The sequence below is a fragment of the Amphiprion ocellaris genome, chromosome 9, assembly GCF_022539595.1.
Source record: "Amphiprion ocellaris isolate individual 3 ecotype Okinawa chromosome 9, ASM2253959v1, whole genome shotgun sequence".
NCBI lineage: Eukaryota > Metazoa > Chordata > Actinopteri > Pomacentridae > Amphiprion > Amphiprion ocellaris.
The window spans coordinates 18345640-18365377 of NC_072774.1; the positions used below are offsets into that span (position 1 = coordinate 18345640).

Here is a 19738-nt window from a genome sequence, read left to right on the forward strand (position 1 = left end):
ATGATCTTTTTGAACATGTACTATGCATATATTGAAACTGGGTGGAATGCCTATATAATACAGTATAATATCAGGGTTTCTTGCAGTGTTTTGTAGAAATGTAATGTAAAATCATTCTTAAACACAGTATATCCACTATAATCAGAAGAAATTATTACGATTTTCTGAAATATTATATTACTAAGCTTAGGAAAACACACATTTAAGATGTAAAACAACTATTTAAAGCATCTAAAGTTTCCAAACATGATGCATCAGGACCAGCTCACCATGTAACATAGTGAAGAAAGTAAAAGATTGCAATACAGAACTACAGAAGTAGTGAAAAGTACGTAAAAGGGTTCAAAGTTTTCAGGCTGAATGACAAACCATAAAACACATGAAAAGATTGCACTGCTTAAATTTTATGCTTTTTTAGGGTGATTATATGCCATAGAAGCCACATATTAGCTCAAAAATTCAGATACTACACTTTGCTGTTGGGTAATCCCCTGCAGTATCTAGCAACAAACTGTTCTCTCAGCTTCCTGATCAGTTTTAACTAGAAAAACAATTATTCTGTTAGATCCTATAGGAGCTAACTGACTCAGATAATTATTCTAAAGTCCCTAGTCTACAGGAATCAAATGTTTGAAAATCATTTGACTACCATACTGAAATTATAGTACGTTTATTTATGGTTCGATATATTCCAATACGCTTTAAAGGCAGCTTTATACCTAATCAAATAAAAGCTACCTTTAGCAGAAGTTCGGCATAATGAACTGAGGCTGCTGCACCTTCAATAACCAAAATGTTAGTTCATCAAAGTGGGAATTTTTCCACTAAATACTACATTTTCAAACTATGCATTTTTGTAAAATGTAAGAAAATCAAAAAGAGGTAATAATTCAACGGTGACCGAAGTACTGTACCTTAACATAAACAAAAATTAGACCAAAGTCAAAAATAAATGAGTGAGTAACAACGAAATTTAACAGTACAGGCAGGAGTGGGCTCTGAGAAATAAAATGAACAAATGCAGACACACAGATGAAATCCCAAGTCAGGACACCCACAAAACAGTCACAGGAACACGGTCACTGAGCACGCAAACACGCATAAACAGACAAAACACAACAAACACACCTCTCAGCTAGGTGTTAGCGGACTGTGGTGGCTGAACTGGTTGGCACGGTGACACACACGCACACACAACGTGGCCGACCCTCGGGGTGTGTGAGAGAGCGGCGGTCGTCCTGTCAGAGATGATTTGAGGCCGCGGTGTCGCAAACACAAACCTGCTTCATATTGGATTACCAGCCCTGCTTTGAAGAGGTGTGTGTGTGCGTGTGTGCCTATGTGAGAGGGAATGGACATTTACACTTTTGTGGTCGTCCCTGAAGCACCATGTGACTCCAAAATAAAGTTTCGTCCTCTATTGTTTCTGCAGTGTGTGTGTGTGTGTGGTGCTCAGGTTGATTGTCATTCTACATCTACCTCTGAAAGTGTGTTTTCACTTGGTGGAGTTTCAAATGTCAGGCCAGTAGGTCGCACATGTATGTGTGTGTCTCTCTGCGAGAGCTACTTTGATGTTTAGGCTTTGGACATTTTACAGAGAGAATTTCTGGAAAGTGAGAACTTTGGTTAAAGCCGGACAGCTTGATACAGTGAATAGCTCAAAATACTCCAACAGCATTGCAATTATAGATAAAGTAAACTCATTAAAATGTTGAGTTTTGTTGTCTTACTGTTGGCCTGTCCTTTTTACTTTCCTCATGACCCTCTGAAGAATATGCTGGTATATCTAACGGATGCATGGAGTGACTTTCAAAATCAAATATCTGGATATTTTAGCTCGTAGACTTTCGGATGACATCTTCAGATTGCTCACCTTCTTCCACAGTCTCTGGATAATCTGAAGTATCTCAGTTATAAATTAAACTAGATGAAAGCCCCTCTCCAGGCATTGATTAAGTAAAAATAATTCCTACATGCTTTAAAGTGGTTTAGATATAACTCCAAACTGTTGCCTCATTTAGAATGTGCAGATCTATGACGTCTCAGGTTCTTTCTCCACCAATCCACCACTGCTCACTGCAGCTGGAGCACACCAGCTCACTTCTGACTGTGCTCTAACGCTGCCAACCTATGCTACACAGTGCCAAGTTTTCCCTCTTGTCTTATAAATAAATACCTGTAAGTTGTTGGTGTTTATGTGTCAGCTTCCTGTTTTCTCATGGCCCCGGGTTTCAAAATAGAACTGCCACCTCACCCATGCCTCTTACTAATTACATTTATATATGTCTAAATATTTTAACAACCATGCTGAGAGAATGATCTAATTACTGGCTGGATTATCAGGGGGCATGCCTTTGGTTGAATTAAAAAAGTACTAGATTTATGAACTGCATTTGAGCTCTCAGGTGTTAGTAAAGGTGGAATGATCGTCACAGAACAGACTGGAGTTCAGATCCAAAGTCTGTGGTTTAGGCAGCAAGAGCACATTTGTTAAGGTTTGTAAAAGATAATGTTTTTTTTTTTTTTTTCAAATCACTGTACGTTTCCAGCATCAACTGTCTGAGATGTTTTTAAATTTTTGCATATCTTGTTAAATTAGCATTTAAAGGCACTTCATATAATGTGATTCATATTAAAAATATGTGGAAAAATGTCAGCAAACCCTGGAATTAGGCAACCATTTGTCATAGAACACTGTATAATTTTCTGGAGTGTCAAGTGATTATGTGATTTCCTCAGTGTCCATGGGTTAGTTTCACACAAAATGTAGAAGAACCCGCAAAATCCATCAGTGATGCCCAGTGAAATCTGGACTGCAGGTTATCTTCAATCTAGCAAGAGAAAGGACAGAAGTGGAGACTGTACAGATTCCAGCAACACTGGAACCATACTTCTGTGTGTAATATTGCAGAGATAACAACAGAAACATTGACTCCACGTGTGGCACGTCACTCAACTTCATAGGCTTTAACCAGATCATGATTGTTTCGTAAACTTAACCAAGTGCTGCAAGTGCCAAAAAACAACTTTGTGAAAGTTTCAGTACAGTCTGATGTTGTTCTGCTTGATTAGACATTTTAGAGAGAAAAACAACATCTCTAAATACATACATGCAGCTTGACCAAACATAGGCAGTAAAACAACTTTATCGCTTGATAGAAAACACAGTGTGTGTGACGTAGAAACATAATGAATAGGAGACAGGGCGACCTTGAGAGTATCGCCTCTCCCACACTCTTGCTTTAAAGAAACTCAGCAGGCTCACTTCACTGCTGAGTGTGTGTGCGTTTATTGTACATTAATTTACAGCATGCGTGTGTGTGTGTGTGTGTGTATTAATATGTGTCCATGTGTCGAAGGAGGCATATGGGTCAGGTATCCTGGGACTGCTGTGTGACAGCTGGCAGTGCATGTGTACGTGTGTGTGTGTGTGTGTGTGTGTGTGTGTGTGTGTGTGTGTGTGTGTGTGTGTGTGTGTGTGTGTGTGTGTGTGTGTGTGGCAGATGGACTGGTCAGACTGGAACATCAGAGGATGTATGAATGCTGAGACCTTCTGCTGTGAGCACCAGAACGGATGTTAAGATAAAATAACTCCCTACGATGTCCCAAGGTTCACTTGTAGGCGACATTAACATGTTATTTACAGATTCGATCTGGCTCTTTAAGTTCGATCCTCACGAATCATTGCCAAAAGATATGTCAACAGGCTTCGTTTTAAAATTACTGGTTGAGAATCCTTTTTCAAAAAGAGCTTCCAGTGCTGCAGGGTGCTGCTTCTTTATGTGCATACGGTATTAACTCTTTAACAATCACCATTATCATCATCGTGGATGGTGTCGACCCATTCTAAATAATCATTTGAAAGGAAAAAAGCTTCTATTCAAATAGTGTAAACCATTTTAAGATACTAACACCCCAATACCACAGCAACAGTAGCAGCAGCAGGATAGTTCTTTACTTTGTAATAGTGTGTACACAGCAAAATGGTTTCTTATGTTTTCTATTGCCGGAGCACTTACTTATTCAATCACTATGTGGATTAGGTTTTCAACAATCAAAAGCTTTTATTCTTTTCTGAAAATAATAATGGGAAGATTTTGAGACCTTATTAACCTGTGATGTTCTTCAAGTAACAAGACAACAGAAAGAACTGCAATCACTCTCAACATTTGTAAAGAATACCACACTAGAGAGGTCAGCTTCCACAGTAATAACATTTTCTTTTAAAATGTTTATATATATATATATATATATATATATATATATATATATATATATATATATATTTAATTGTATTGTTAATTTAGAGGTGATTAGAGTTGTGAAGAGGGAGGAGCCATTTCTAGAAACCCTGGTTTGAGCAGTAAAAATCCCATTAACTTTTTTCCATAGAAAATGTAGGTCAAAGTTGGAGGCCTTCTATGTGTTGCATCAGCATGAAACTCTCCTGGTTCAATCATCAGTTCAATTATGTCACATACCACCTGGTTCTTTGAAAGAATGTGGAGGTACAAGCTTGTGGGGATAACATTTTGGAAGGGGAGAAGCTAAGTTGCATTTTGGCAAAAAAAAAAAAAAAAAATCCAGGGCACAGAGCCTAAAATTCTATCATGCTGATGTTGGAAGAAAAACTAAAAATAAAGTCCGCAAGTTGAATCTGTTCGTCGATTTTGATAGAATTTAGCAGCTGTGGCAGAAAGGAGGTATGCAAGTATAAAAACAAGACAAAATAATGAAAGAAAGAAAATGATTACAATACATAGTGCATATACATAACACAGCCTACACTCATTTACACATACTGTAAGTGCTTGAACACAACAGAGTGTAGTCGAAGTATTTTAGTATTTAAAGCTGTCTCCAAAATGATTTTCAGACTCATAGTTGAAAGAATCTAAAACTGATGGTCAAAATATAAACGTACCTGGTTATTCATCAAAGTCCCGTGTTTCTTAATGTTAAGTGATATTAAGGCAATTTTAAAATCACAATGCAGCATATTTTTCTAATTTTTACTACATACCAAATTAAGATTTACTCCCTTTAAATAGCAACTTTTCATTTTTATGTCAATAAATTGCTTTATTACTCATTCAAAACAAAAATAATTACACTTTAGTATACACTTATTCCTTAATAAAACACAAAAATCATTCACTAAAATAAGAAAAAATGATAATATGTATAATATTACATTGTACCTTATTGGTACTGTTTGTATTCCCGCCCTGTTTCAGTCTTTTCCTACACCTGACTTCTGTTTATAGTATGTTTTAACCCGGTTAATCAAAGCAAATGTTATCGCTACTGCTTAATATTATGAATTCAATCCAAACTGCTTGCATAGGCAGGTTTAATTGGATGCAGTAACCCTTTGTACCTCCAGGTAAACAGTGTCGACTAAATGTCTAAAATACACATGTAATAAAACCACCCGCTTGAGTAAATCCAGAGTGTATCTGCTAAACATTTCTATTATCACTGTAATAATGAGCAGAGAAACATCTCAAACATTAGATGTAAAGGGTGGGGGGGTGGAGAGGCGGGTGACAGGAAGTTCACTGAAATTCTTGCTTAGACTCGCAGAAAAATCCTGCTTTTACCGCTAGAAACGAAGCTGCCTACTGCAAATGTTGAATGTCCCCAATATCTTCTCTCCCACAGCTTAGCGAGAGGTGATAAGCAGCAAGTAAGCAAGATGTGTTTGTGTGTTTGTTTGTGCGTGTGTGTGTGTATGTGTGTGTGTGTGTTTGTGTGCAGATGCAGCCATAATGAAAGCCCTTCTTCTTCTTAAAGCACACTCACTGAACTGCCGCTGCCGCATCCTCAAGAGGAACTGTTTGTTTGTTTGAAAGAATCAAGTTATTTTCAACGGCGGTTTATTCCAATCTTTTCTCAAGAGCGAGGCCTTTCAATTTGAGAGCATAATTTCTTGATTTCATGTTCAGATATCGGAATGCTTTCCCTCAGAAAAAGCCCTGGCCTTGCACTCAAGTGCTCGCTGAGAGATTTGCTCTGCTCCCACTCAAACTATAAGTCTGCACTCAGATACATTGTTGCTTGCCTGTGCCTCAGCATAGTCCTTCAGTTCTTAGTCAATAATTAGAGCAACAACAGAAAGAATAACAAGCCATCCTTCTCAAAGATGCAGAAGAGCATACTATCAAGCACTCAGACTATATAAAAAGTACATTTTAGCAATTCAAGAGCTTCAGGCAAAGTATAAAGTTTTCTGTTGCCCAGGGAGATGATGTGGGGTGGGGAGGGGGATTTTAGAGGACAGGGATCACCATCTTCTTCCCGTCTCCTGCCCCTGATCCCCTTGAGAAGCCGAGTTCAGAGCTGATAAGCTGCAGAGCAGAGAGTATACTTTTTTTAATCGGCGCGGCGACCTTGGCTTGAAGCGCGGGAAGAGCGAGCCGAGAATGTCTCTTCATCTCTCTGCCCGTCCTTTCACCCGACGGAGAAACCGTCTCCCCTGGGGTCAACCGCTAGGGGTGAGAGGAACGAGAGCCTCGAGGGAGACGAGGAAGACGAGGACAAAGAGAGAATGAGGAGTGTCACGGTGAAGATTGATGGACAGGCCAGGACTCTGGAGACGTTAAGGTTTTTAACGTGATTCTCCACGCTGTGGGGATCAGTGAAGGTCATAAACTGCTGCTGGATAAAACTGACACATCACTGCTCTTAGAACCACTGAAGTCTACGGTTCATCTTTATTCGCAAAAGTTTCTCTCACCACTTGCGCTTTTGATTGACTTTTGGCATCTTCGCTCCTTTAAAGACAGTGCTTTTTCTAAAAATAGAACACTTTGGTCTTGACTCAAATCTGCTTCATGTTCAAAATTGCTTTGGTGAAAGTATTTACGGAACATCATCAGTATTTCCTTCACCCTTTGCATCAACAACCATGTTGCTCCCTGAAGGAGCAGTTTAGGTATTTAGCAGCTTCTTATATTTACATCCGACTGCAGTTTTTAGTTTATCCATGTGTATTATAGTTGCCCTGTCAAATTAACCATAAATAAATAGCTTGCTTTAGCATCCTTTAATGCAAAGCTGTGTTTTTAAGCATATTTGTGGTCAACATATTGAGTTTCCTAAGGCACACTAGGTTGAGGAAATTCTTTCAACAACATATTACAGAAATACTTATAAAATTCTAATAAAACAAAGGTTGCAGTTGCAGAATTTTGGGACCCCACATATTAAGAAATATCAAATCCAGATTCAACTTTAATAAACACAAACAACAAAACTCTGCTGTTCTGTTGACAGCTTTTGCTCAGTTTTACTTTCCAAGAATCTGATACTGTAGATTTATGTATTTTTTCAATTTATTTTTAGATAAATTATTCTGTGCAGCTCCAGTTGTGTTTGTGACTTTTTACACCAGAACCTTGTTTTTCAAAACTGACCATGGAAAACTATGTGACCCTCAGACTGACATTTGATGTAAGGTTTTAATAAGAGGTTTATATTTATAGTTAAAATCAAATATCTGTCATTTATAGAACCATTGTAGCACATACTGTATGTGATCAGGCCATATCATGCTTTCATCATATTACCAACTGTAAATAAGATCACATTCTTTCATTCACCTTGTGATACAGAACGATGTGAGAAGGTTTATGATATCTCATTAATGAAATGGACACCGCAGTTCCTTTTATTCAACTGTGATCAAGAGCAATGACTTCAGTTAGCAGAAGGTTTGCTATTTTTGTTAGATACTATGTGTTACTGAAAAGTTCACTGAGTCTTCCGTCATGTTTCTTTCTCTCCCATCAATCTCCACAATTCACCAATCACAGTCCTGTGGTCACCATGCGACATTATCACAGGCACTGCTCCTCTGATGTATGTTTCTGAGGGGACAGACTGCAGCTAAGGTGAAACCTACAGTGCAGGTACAGGCAGCGTTACTTTGCGCAGTTAAAGATGATGTATTTTTATATTAGGCACAGCTTCATATACAATTACAGGTATAACCACCACATGTAACATTCTACTCCATGTAATGTTGAAAAGAAGCTTTCTATTGTTTATAACAGATCTCCTGACAGCAGTCATGTGGAAAATCAGATCACTGAACTGTACAAACTGCACAGAGCAAACCAGAATTTGTGACCTGCCAGAAATCCAACCGTTAGTTCATCATTCAGGCGAAGCATCAGACACTGTGGTCTCAAACTGTAACCTATCTGTCAGAAATTCAGATTTTTTGTAAAAAGAATCAACTAATTCCGGTTAAAACCATCTTTAATCCGTATGATGTCTCTCTGACTTGAGTAAATCTACGAGTCTGCAGCAGCACTAACAACTCTACCCATCTTTTCATTCATCCATCCGCCCATCTATTTATCGCTCCTCAGCTGTAAGAGAACAGCAGCAGAGTGTGATGGGAGACAATTAGCGAGGACACGTCAACACACATGAACAGACACAATGATGTGTAACAGCCCTGAGGGCGTATGTGTGTGAGTTTGCATTGAGGGGGGTAGGTTAACATGCTGAAAACAGATGTGCAACATCTCTCACATACATGTTAGCAACACATACACGCAGCTGAGGTCATTGTTGTTTTGCATGTTGGTGTGCTTTTGTTTGCAAGTTGACATGATGCACATCAGGGCTTTTTTTTTGTTTGTTTATTAGATGGATTTGTTTTCTGAAATAAACTCTGGTGTTCAGTTACTGGAGGAGAAGTAAAGTCTGAGTCTGACTGCAGATTATTCTTCTCTTTCCCTCCATTCATCCCTCAGTAGAGGGAGACCGAGGGGAGGAGGAAGTCAGTTTGTATTATCAGTGTGTGTCGGTGCAGGACAGCGGGAAGAACAGCTCGACTAAACCAGAGAGAAAAGACGTCTCTGTTCACTTGTGTTATATAAGCCATGTTCACACACTGAAGCTCCATCTGAACCAGTCCTGTCATTACCACTGAGTGTTAAAGTCTTATTTTCTTATAAGGAAAAACATCTGAAGACCAGCGGTTAAAAATATCAAGCTTTGCCATCAGCCCTATTTATTCACATATCAAAAGTTGTGTTTACGCCAAAAGCGTTCCCAAGAACTTCCCTTGGGGATAAAAGTTTTTCCAGCCTATTGTGATTGCCACAGCAAAATGATCAACAATCCATTCAGTACCTGTCAAGATATTTTACGCTGAACTGCAAATCCAAACTCATGGTAGCAGTGTGACTCAAACGAAATTCAAAGAACTTGTGATGTAAAACGTTTTTTTGTTTTTTTTTGTATCAAATGCAACAGGTCAAACAGATAAAAAGATTTCTTTTTTAAGTTTTATCTAATTTTTTTCGTATAAAAAATGGTTGTCAGCGAACGTTATCATAGTTTTCAATGACAAAATGACCACCACAGGGGTGATTTTTTTCTGCCAGACTTCCTTTGTGTTTCCATGTAGACTGTTTCAAATAGTGACCCAGATGAGGTTGTGTAATCAGGGTCAGAGGTGGAGAGGTCGAAGGTCTGAAAATGAGCTGCAGAATGGAAAGAGGCGAGAGGACGGCTGGAAGAGAGACAGATGGAAAAAGTGTGTGTGGTTGTGAGTATGCTATGCACACTTACACACACTTACACACACACATACTCAAAGTCTCCTGTGATACCCTGAGTAGAGCAAAGTGGTGATCAAGCCTGCAGCCTGTATGTGTGTGTGTGTGTCCTCTGATGTATGTCATTAATTAACCCAGATGAAGGCTTCTCAAGATCTGATGCTTGGCTCAGTGTGTGTGTTTGACAGAGAGTAAGTTAGTGCAAATGATGCCATGATACACTGCATGCGTATTAAATCTTACAGTAAATCTCACTGTGTGGGCGAGAAAAACCTTCATCAACATGGAAGGCAAGAGGAACGTCTTTGCTGAGCACTGGAGGATGGATCTGTGTGAGAATCTCCCAGGTCGCTTTAAATGTGTCATGGTATCTTAATTTTTAGACCACATCCACCAGAGCTGCAACTCGCAACTAGTTTTATTATTGGTTATTGAATATGGTGAAAAATGCCTGTCATAATACCCAGTTTCCCAAGGTGATGATGGATTTGTCTTGTTTAGTTTGCAAGATATTCAATTTAATGTCATGCAATACAAAGGATAGCATCAAATCCTCACATTTAAGAAACTAGAACAAGCAAATGTTTGGTAATTTTGCTTTAAAAGATCACAAAACTATTAAGAAAATTGATTAATTGTTTAGTAGAATTGATCTAATGTCCACACAAGGCAAAGCACTTTTTTTCCCATCTGTATTGACCATCCTTCCAGACTAAAATTGACATTATCTACCGAGAAAACAGCTTTGTAACTGAGGTTTTCCTTAATAGCCTAAAGAGTGTGTAAATCTCAAAGTGCCAGCAATAAATAATGTGTTCAAATTAGGAAGAAAATTAGTATGAAAAAGAAAATAGCATGCTCTTTTGTGTTCTGTGCTTTTTTTTTTTTTTTGTCTTGCTCCTTGAGCTGAAAGGCCTGATGTGGAGAAGGGCTAGTTTTGCACAAATGCAGCATCTAAACAATTATGGCAGCATAATTTATACTTATCCTTAGTGTCACATATGTAGTTTGTTATGTAATTTAAGTTAGCATGCTCTAAAAAAAAAGTTCAGATTACTGTAGTTCCACCTCACAAACGTAAACCATCTCATCAAATTTGAAAAAAAATTATTTTAAGATAATAACAGAAGGAAACAATGTCATTTTTGGTGAAAATTAAAAAAAAAAAAAAAAAAAGATATCCACAAATGATGTTGCATTGATTTCAAATGACAGTTAATGTAAGTTTTGGAAAACATTCTTTTGCTTTTGTCTGACAGAGTAAGACATTATCAGTGTCATGTCACTGCGTTAATTCAGGATTTAGTTTGCATCGTTAGGCATTAAGACTGGAAGAAACAAAGTCGCTTCAGCACAAATTTCACTGTAAAACCGCAAATTATACGTACAAAAAAATAAGATGCAGCATGTTAATCAATGAGCTTTACAGTTCTTGGTTGGTGTCTTTTTGGACTAAAAACAGAGTCAAGCTAGCTAATGTCTAAAAGACAAGCTAAATTTGGTTTGCAATACATGCATTTTAATGATATTTCAACAATTACATATGTAATTATGTATCTATATTTTCATGCAAAATTGGGACATGCTTTGCATGGAGATATAATTACTTAAATGTCAGTAAGCATTTCAAGGATAAGTCTAAATGCACATTATATATTTAAATACTGAATAATGCATGCATGTATCGCGTCATGCGTTACATGTAGTTGCATTGAGAGTGTGTTTATTGCTACAGTCTGGATGGAATGACCTTGTCCTACTTGGTGATTGGTGGGCAGTCTTGCCTGAGGATACAGCTGATTGGCTGTCAATAAGCTATTAGGACAACAGGGAGAAACAGAAACAATGGAGAGGAAGAATGATGGAAAGCAATAAAAAGGGAATGAGGACAGACAGAGACGGAAGGAAACGAGACAGTCTGTTGTCCCTCTAGCGTCCCCAAGAGGGTGCTGCTTTTATTACAGCCAAAACATTGTGATGATTTAGTAATTCTCGTGTCCGAAAAGCAAATTAAAGCTTATTATATTGTAATATTGCTTATTAATTTCCATGGTATTGTAGACTTGTAAGAGAGAAATATTCCCTTGTGCCTCGCATCTTTATGCTAAGATAAGTTAAACATAGCTTATATCTCTCCGTACTGGACTCTGATACTTCTAAAACAAATAAAAAGTTCCTAAAATCATGCCCTAGTTATAACTACAAAGCTAAATCATCAGCTAGAAAATATTAGCTTTTTAGCTAACATTTGTTAGTAAAAAAGCCTTTTGGCAATCATTTAGCTCTGCACACTAAGAATGCAATTTGTATCAGTTTGCTCTAAAACTGACAACAGCATAATAGCCAACGCTAGCAAAATGTGTCCCAATTACTAATGGCAGTAAAACTTATTATAGAATATTAAAATGTACAAAGCTTCAGTATTTCAGCAATTCCAAACTGTTAAAACTGCTAAATTTGATGAATATGGTCCATTATTTATGTGTGTAATGCTGCTTTGTTGCCTTTTACAAAGGTCATTCTGGGGAGCTTCAGTGTGTGGTCACAATAATTTGTCCTGCAGCCATTTGTACACACAAAAACACACACAGAAACACACGGTCAAATACCAACGAATAAACGTACATATCGAGACTAGTGTGATCAATGTATGTGACACTGACAAACACACAATCACTGCGAAGCTCAGCAGCCTCGAGGACACACAGTCCTATGGTGTTTGGTGTCTCTCTCACACACACACACACACACACACACACACACACACACACACACACACACACACACGCACACACACACACACGCATACACACAAACATGTGGCGCTGTGGCAGGTTGCTTCAAGCCTGAGGCTAAATCCAGAAATAAAGACAATAGAATAAACAGGAGGAGAAAAAAAAAACTGTGTGTTTGTGTGTGTTTGTGTGTTTGTCACCTTAGGGCTTCCAAGCACAGAAAATCTGTAGGAAAGCCTGACAGACCAGAACCATGTTTGTGTAATAATGTGTATTTGTATGTGTGTGGTGTTTGTGTATTCCACAAAACACACTCTGGCTAAAACAATTAATAACAGTTAACAACGGTGGAGCTGCAGTTTAATGAGGGAACAGGCCCGTCGGTGTGCAGGCAGCTGCATTAATTGCAGCCAACAGGAACGATTTTCTCATTTAAATATGCAAATAAACACATTTATTACAGTTAATGAGACGGTAAAAAATAGAACCTCTGTGAAGTTTCACTGAGTCACAGTCACCAGTTTCAGTTAGTTTTCACATTTTATCTATTTCACATGTGCAGCGTTCTGTGCTTTGCTTCGTTTGTGTGGGGCATTTTATCCAGTCTGAATCCAGTGTGCAATTTGCTCATTGAAACGAAATCCACTCAAATCCCTTATTGCAGCACTTCCCAATAAAGGGAATACATACAAGATTGAAGAGTGGCTCGGCTAATTTAGAAAAGCAGAAACTACATTTAAAAAAATATCCATGCATTGACAGAGGACCAATTTAGAATTCATGAAAACTAGTAAAAAGTAATGGACAAATGATTAGCAGTGTTCAGCTAACAGCAATGAATAAATGGTTGAAATAGCAAAACGTGACAGATAAATGGTAAACAAATGGCCAAAAGGAATGGAAAATTGTTAATAGCTGAAATGTTCAATTTCTGCCACCACAAAGCTGTATGTATGCAAACCTGACCAGCTCTCCTTAAACACTGATGGCACAATTGTATAACAGGTTATGAATGTAATATCCACTTTTATATGAAATTAGTGGGACACACCACACAGTTTATGAGCCAAAGTTCACACAGTTAGCAGGTGGCCTGGGCAAGTATGTCTGAGAAAAACACTTGGAACTGCTACCTGGATACGTTTAACTTCATTTATTTTGAAAAACTGCCAAAACTCAAGAATGCAACTGAACTCTATATCCAGTTTTTGCTGGTTGAGAAAACAGGAATATTGCAGAATTGTGTAGCAACCCATGTTGACAACTTGTAACTACAACCAAGCTGTTGATTCTGTCCGACAAAAGTAGCTGTTAAGTTGATAAGCTTAAAATATGGATAAGACAGTCACAGAAGTTTAACTGGAAGATGCGCACTCTTGAAACTGATTTGACTTGACTGACCGACTTGTTTCACCAAAGAAGATTCGCTTTTGCTCTTGTTGAAAAAGTCACAGTCCACTGACAAGTAAAGTGGTTCATTTTTCCCCTAACAAATCATGTTTTCTAGTTGCACATTAACCAGACAAAATGCATGTCTTGTTATTTGGGCTTGTGGTCACAAATGGGATTAGCGACAATTAATCACAGCTTTGATAATTTTCTGGCCTACCTAAATGTTTTGTATATTGATCTACAACAAGCAAGAAGAGAGGTTTGTGCATATTTAAGCTTGGATTTTTTTATTTTTAAAGTTGATTTACCAGGAAGCAGATCCAAAACTACAACAGCTAACAGAATTCAAATGTAGCTATGGTCACAAGGGAGAAACACTGCAAATCAAGAAATACCTGGAAACACAAAGGAGTAGGTAAAAGGAAACACAGTACAAGTAGCTCCACAGCATTTTGGCCTGGCTATCAAATTCCATTCTACACCTCAAAATTTACTTTCTACAAAAGAGCTTTACTGTAAGTTTGTACTTTTGCGTAATTGCTGGAAAAGATGTCTGCCCAGTTTCTGCTTGATGTTTTAAAGCTGAACAATGGCATGTGACGTCTGACATTACAGTGCTCGGTGGAGTTTTTATTTCTGGAATGGAGGCTCTTTCCAACTGGCAGACGGATAGCATTGACATTCAGTCCAGTTACTAATCGGCATTTATGACTAAGGTAATGTAAGCACTTCTGCTGATGTTACCTTCACTTGGCTTATCTTTGAACAAATCGCATACGTCTTAGGTGAAGCCAAGCAAAGAATGCAACTTTAGTGTTCCCTCAAAATATTCATACAGGGCAGCATTATTTCATGATCTAAATTTTCACCAAAACATGAAATTGTCAGTGTGGTGGGTTGCAAGCCCAGAAGGTGTAGTTTCCTTAGGTAACATGCAGACAGCAGAAGGAGAGGTCAGAAGTGCCTGAAATTAGCGGTCAATGGCAGGCTACAAAGAATTTGTACTCCTTTTAAAGAACATTAAAATTGAATAAAACACCATCAGTGCTCTCAAAGGTAAGACTTAGGATTAAAGAGTGCTACATATAATTACAATACACACACACACACACACACACACACACACACACACATATATATATATATATATATATATATATATATATATATATATATATATATATACCCAAACAGTTCCTGATGATAGACAAAATCATTTAGCACTCTAAAATGCTAGTAAAGATGCAATATCAAATATCTAACCGAGATGTTTTAGACAATTTATTTCTGTCTCTGTCTTCCTGTTTTTAGGAACAGAGCTGTGTTTTCATGGTATTAATCATCAGATTTCAAATCACTCAATTCAAGCGCACTCACACATTTCACATTTAGAGATAATTAGTGTAGTCACTAAAGTGATGGCCTCCCAGGAGAGGACAAACAAAAAACGGGCGTGTGAGTTCTTCTGCATTTATTTAAAGTCAAGGATAAAACAGACTGTAGAGTTGCCACCATCTGCAGTGATGGATGACCTGCCAGAGACGGACCTGTGTGTGTGTGCAGAGATGATGTAGATGTCTGTGTGTACTGTGAGGGTCGTGTGTGTGCAATTTATTATATACAGGAGGTGATTAGTGTGTGGGAATGTGAAGTCCTGGTGGATGTTGGCAGCAGAGGAGAGAGCTGATTCACCAAAAGATCGCAATAGTCTCAGTTAACAAATGCCAAAATTGTTATTATTCATGTTTTTGACAGTGAAGCAAGTTTATTTTATTAGCTGTATAATTTCCTGCTCAGACATATCCTGATCAGAACTCCTCGGAAGTATTTATGTTATGCGTTTCTGTTAATACTTGAAGACTGGTCGATAAATTGTAATCACATCTTTTTAAACCCAGTTATGGGATTTAATTTGATTGAGATTAGTGTCAGACAGTTTAAACTACACACAGAGCATCTGCTGAGCCAGTTGACCAATCAAAGGCTAACGTGCTGCCTCCATCAGGCGACGGCTGCTGCTCAGGCCTCGTTCCCACAGATCAAGATCACAACCACAGCCGACGAAAGGCAGGCTGCCTCAATCAGCCAGCCAGTTTACAGCATGCTCAGCGCCGTGTCGACCAAATCACACACGTTTTCTCTGCAGCCACAAACCAGAGGCGACCTGAGCTCTGCAGTCTGCTTTAACACAAACAAAGCTTCCTGTCCGAGGCTGTGGGTCTATTTCGGCCCATGTGTTCAAACCTGGGAGACCTCCAGGTGAGCAAACACGACTAATTTCTACAAATAAACAGCTGAGATGCAGTTTGGATCGACTGATTAGCCAGATCTGACCAGAAACACAGAGTTGCCAGCACCAGCATCCAGATGTGAGGAGTTTAGGCTCTTGGCTAAACATTTACTTTGGGTGGGGGGAGGAGGGTGATAGCGACAGCATCTGGGCGTCGTTTCATCCTGTCAAACAGGTCTGAGCTGCAGAAATACATTTCAGACTAGTAAAATAAGACCTTCAAATATTTCTGAAAGTTTGTTTAAGTCCCTCTGCGGCACCATGTGGGAGGGGTCTAACTGTTTTTATGACTGACAGATGAGCATTCTGAAAGCTGTGATTAGGTCAGTTCGTTTAATCATGAAAAAGTCGATTTCCTTCATCCTACGTACTTTCTTTTCTTGGGTCTCCAGGTTCTGATTTATCTATCTTTGAGATTTCTGTTTTCATCTAAATAACATTTTTTTAAATAATTTTACTTTAGTGGAAAGTGTTTACAAGTGGGTCTTTGTCACTCAGGATAAAAATGAATTTTTTTTTGCTCTTCTTGATTCTTTTGATCTTTTGGTATTTTGCTGTCTTATTGCCGCAGAATGAAAATTTCAGCAGCTTTTTTAATAACCAAACTTTTTGTGACATTACCATGACACATAACTTCATCTAATAGTGTCAAATTTAGTGAAAATTAACTGAGCAACTCATGAGCACATCAGAAAACGGTGATGGGTGAAGAAAATTGGTAAAATCAAATGAAAGGTATGAGACAGTTTTGCCTTTAATAATGTCTGCCAGGCACGCTTTACTCCAGACAAGTTTGAGGCCTTTTAAGCTTGTCCAGGCTAGTTTTTCTAAACCACGACAGTGAATGATTGCAGAGATTAGTTATGCCTACTACATAGTCATGTGAGTGACTTCAGACTGACTTAAAAATTCCAAAGCTATCCTTTGACCAGACAGTTCAAGTTGCATTAACCTCAATCCAGCCTTCAACACAGAGGTGGCAAATCAGAAAAGTGGTCCAAATAGCAGTGACACACACCTATTTTGTCCTTTAGGTTGGGTGACCTCTATATACCCAGATGGGAAATTGTAGGGTTTTTAGAAGCCCAGCACGCAGAGCAAACCAAATTCTGCACTTTTGTCAAATGTTTTTAACTATCCGAGTAATGAGCTTCAGACAAGGTCGCATACAGACCTGTTGGTCAAGCATCAGTCCTGTGAAGGATGATGGTGTCTGTGTGTGTGTGTGTTAACTGAATTTTGAAAGTAAAATCTGTGTGTGAAGTTTGTTGAGGTGTGTTTACTCTGCCTTGCCTCACATTCTGAAACACTTGTCAATTCTGTTTGTCCTTTTAACAACCTGCTGGCAACACACACTGTCTGTCTGTCTGTCTCCCTCACAGACACAGTCACACACTCCACACACACTTGGCAGTGTTGTGTGGAGTGTTGTAAGGAATGAATGAAAGAGTGGAAAGTAGCCGGTGACGGTTGAGGTCGATTCAAACTCTGCTGGAAAAAAGCCAACACACACACAAACACACACACACTTCACTGAATGAACAGTACTCAGTCTTTAGAGGAATAAAATGTAGACAGGAATCACTGCTGCAGCTGTTTGGAAAGCTATGAAAAATACAACACAAATACATTCCATTCCACTGTTTCTGCGTGTTGTGGTCACATTTCTGATCTTACCTTATATTACTGACCTCTGATCAAGCCCCGTGATCATTTTGAGATATCTTAGACAGGATGTTGCCACAATAACAAAAAGTTGCACTTTTAAGCACTCCACTCATTTAGTTGGTTAAGTTTGAGCGCAAAATCTAACCAAGCTGAAACGCACATACACCAAACTAAATCGTCAATCAGAGTCAGACGCAACTTCACCATGTTGCTGTTAAAGAGATTAGCAGCAGGGTCCTACACAACATTACAGTCGCCCAAAACCACTGTTAATTTTCCAGCTTCATCAGTAATCCAACAAAGTGTACGCACGGTGCATCAGCGGCACCACACTCTCAACCCATCATCACACTGTACAGGAAAACATCTTTCCTGTGCGCTTTTACGCACGGAAAAAATAATTTCAAAAAAATGATTTCTTACCTCGTAGGTTTTGAATCTTCACCACCACCTCGGCCGGCTCCCGCAGACTGCGCGCCAGGTACAACCGTCCGGAGTCCCGTTCGATCTGGACCGGAGAGTCCGCCTCAGATACCACCTCGAACCACCTCTGATTGAACCTCTGGTCGGGCACCGTGAACACCAGGTCCCCGACTCTGACGTGGTCCGGGACGGTCACCGTGTAGGTCAGCTCCTCGGACAGAGCTCTCGGCCTCCGCCGCGCTCTGTTGGACCGGCGGACGTCGACGCGCAGGAACACCGGGTCACCTATCAGCGCTACATCCCCGCCATCCTTCACGTAAAGGCGCAGAGTCACCTGGTTGACCCCAATCAGGGACCCGACTAGCCTCACCTGCCCAGTTTGTGGAACCACGTGGAGCAGGTAAGACTCCGGCGACGCGTAAAAAGTGACACGTCCGTTCCTCTCCGCGTCACCGTCCTTTGCGTCAAAGCGGGCCAGCTCGGTTCCGAGAGGAGTCAGCTCATCTACCTCAATTGTCTTGTTCCCGCTGGTGAACCGGGGGACGTTGTCGTTCCTGTCCGATACTTCGACTTGGATGGCGGCTGGTCTCCTCAGACACCTTGGCGACAGCTCCACGGCCAACTCATACATCGCTATAAATTCCCGGTCCAGCGCTTTGGCGGAGACCAAACCCAGATGACCCCTGGTGTCCCGATGTCCGCGATAGTGAACAAGTCTAAAATCCGACGCGTAGTCCCCCTTTAGGCTGGCTCTGAAGTCCGCACCGTGACAACCTGCAGCTCCGACCGAAATCACCACCCCATCCACTGGCGTCCCGACCGGAGAGTTCTCGGCTATTTTGCCGAAGTAACGCGCAGGATGCCCCGGCTGCGCGGACAGACACACCGGTGAGACATGAAGCAGCAGCAGCGGGAGCAGGTGGAGGATGTTCAGGAGAACCGGTCTGGTTACAGCTTTGGTCATGTTTCCATCCAACCCGTTAAACTTGCAAAAGACAGAAGACAGAACCACAAGAGCGGATCTGTCTCTCAGAGTGATCCAATTTGAAAGGAATTTACGCTTAAAAGGAAAGTTTATTAAACCATTCCCCTAAATAACAATAATTTGAGGTGCTAAATCCGTTCTGATGAATGAAGAAGAGCTCAAAGTCCATCTAGAAGGCAAAAGGAAAATATCAGTTACACTATGAAGCCAATACTCCGCTCCAGTTAATTAATAATTCAACCAAGATGAACTTTTACGCACAAATGAAAAAAATGTCTTTACTTCTCCACTGCTTCTGGAAAAAAAATACAGTCTCATCAACAGAGTTACGCGTAAAAATATAACTCAGAGTATATTTGTCTCAGTTCAGTTCAAATGTTTTCTCGCAGAGATGATGCTGCTGCTGATGCGCCAAGTTGCTCCGGAGCGTCCGGAGATAATCCAGCGGAGGATGGATCAGACTAACTGGCATAGAGACACCCAACTGGCTCCATGTGGCTCCGTCGACACCGCCCACTGCCCCGGAGAGGAAGACACCAATCACGAAGCAAGAAGGGGCTGAGTGACAGGCCGTGGGACCCGCCCTCTGACAGGCTGAGTCAGCTGATGGAGAGAGAGAAAGGGGGAGATAGAAAGAAGGGGTTTGTGGGTAACTTTAAACACTAGG

The 19738-nt window shown here is 39.8% G+C and overlaps 1 protein-coding gene across 1 annotated transcript in view; it reads right to left on the reverse strand.

Moving 5' to 3' along the window:
- si:dkey-22o22.2 (neural-cadherin) overlaps positions 1-19505 on the reverse strand; it is a 164755-nt gene extending 145250 nt beyond the window's left edge. The window contains exons 1-2 of the mRNA XM_055013798.1: positions 19333-19505; positions 18087-19240 (exon numbers count right to left, since the gene is read on the reverse strand). Coding sequence (XP_054869773.1) covers positions 18087-19050 — 964 coding nt within the window. The 5' untranslated portion in view covers positions 19051-19240; positions 19333-19505. The remainder of the gene's footprint in view (positions 1-18086; positions 19241-19332) is intronic.
- Between the last annotated feature and the right edge of the window lie 233 nt (positions 19506-19738).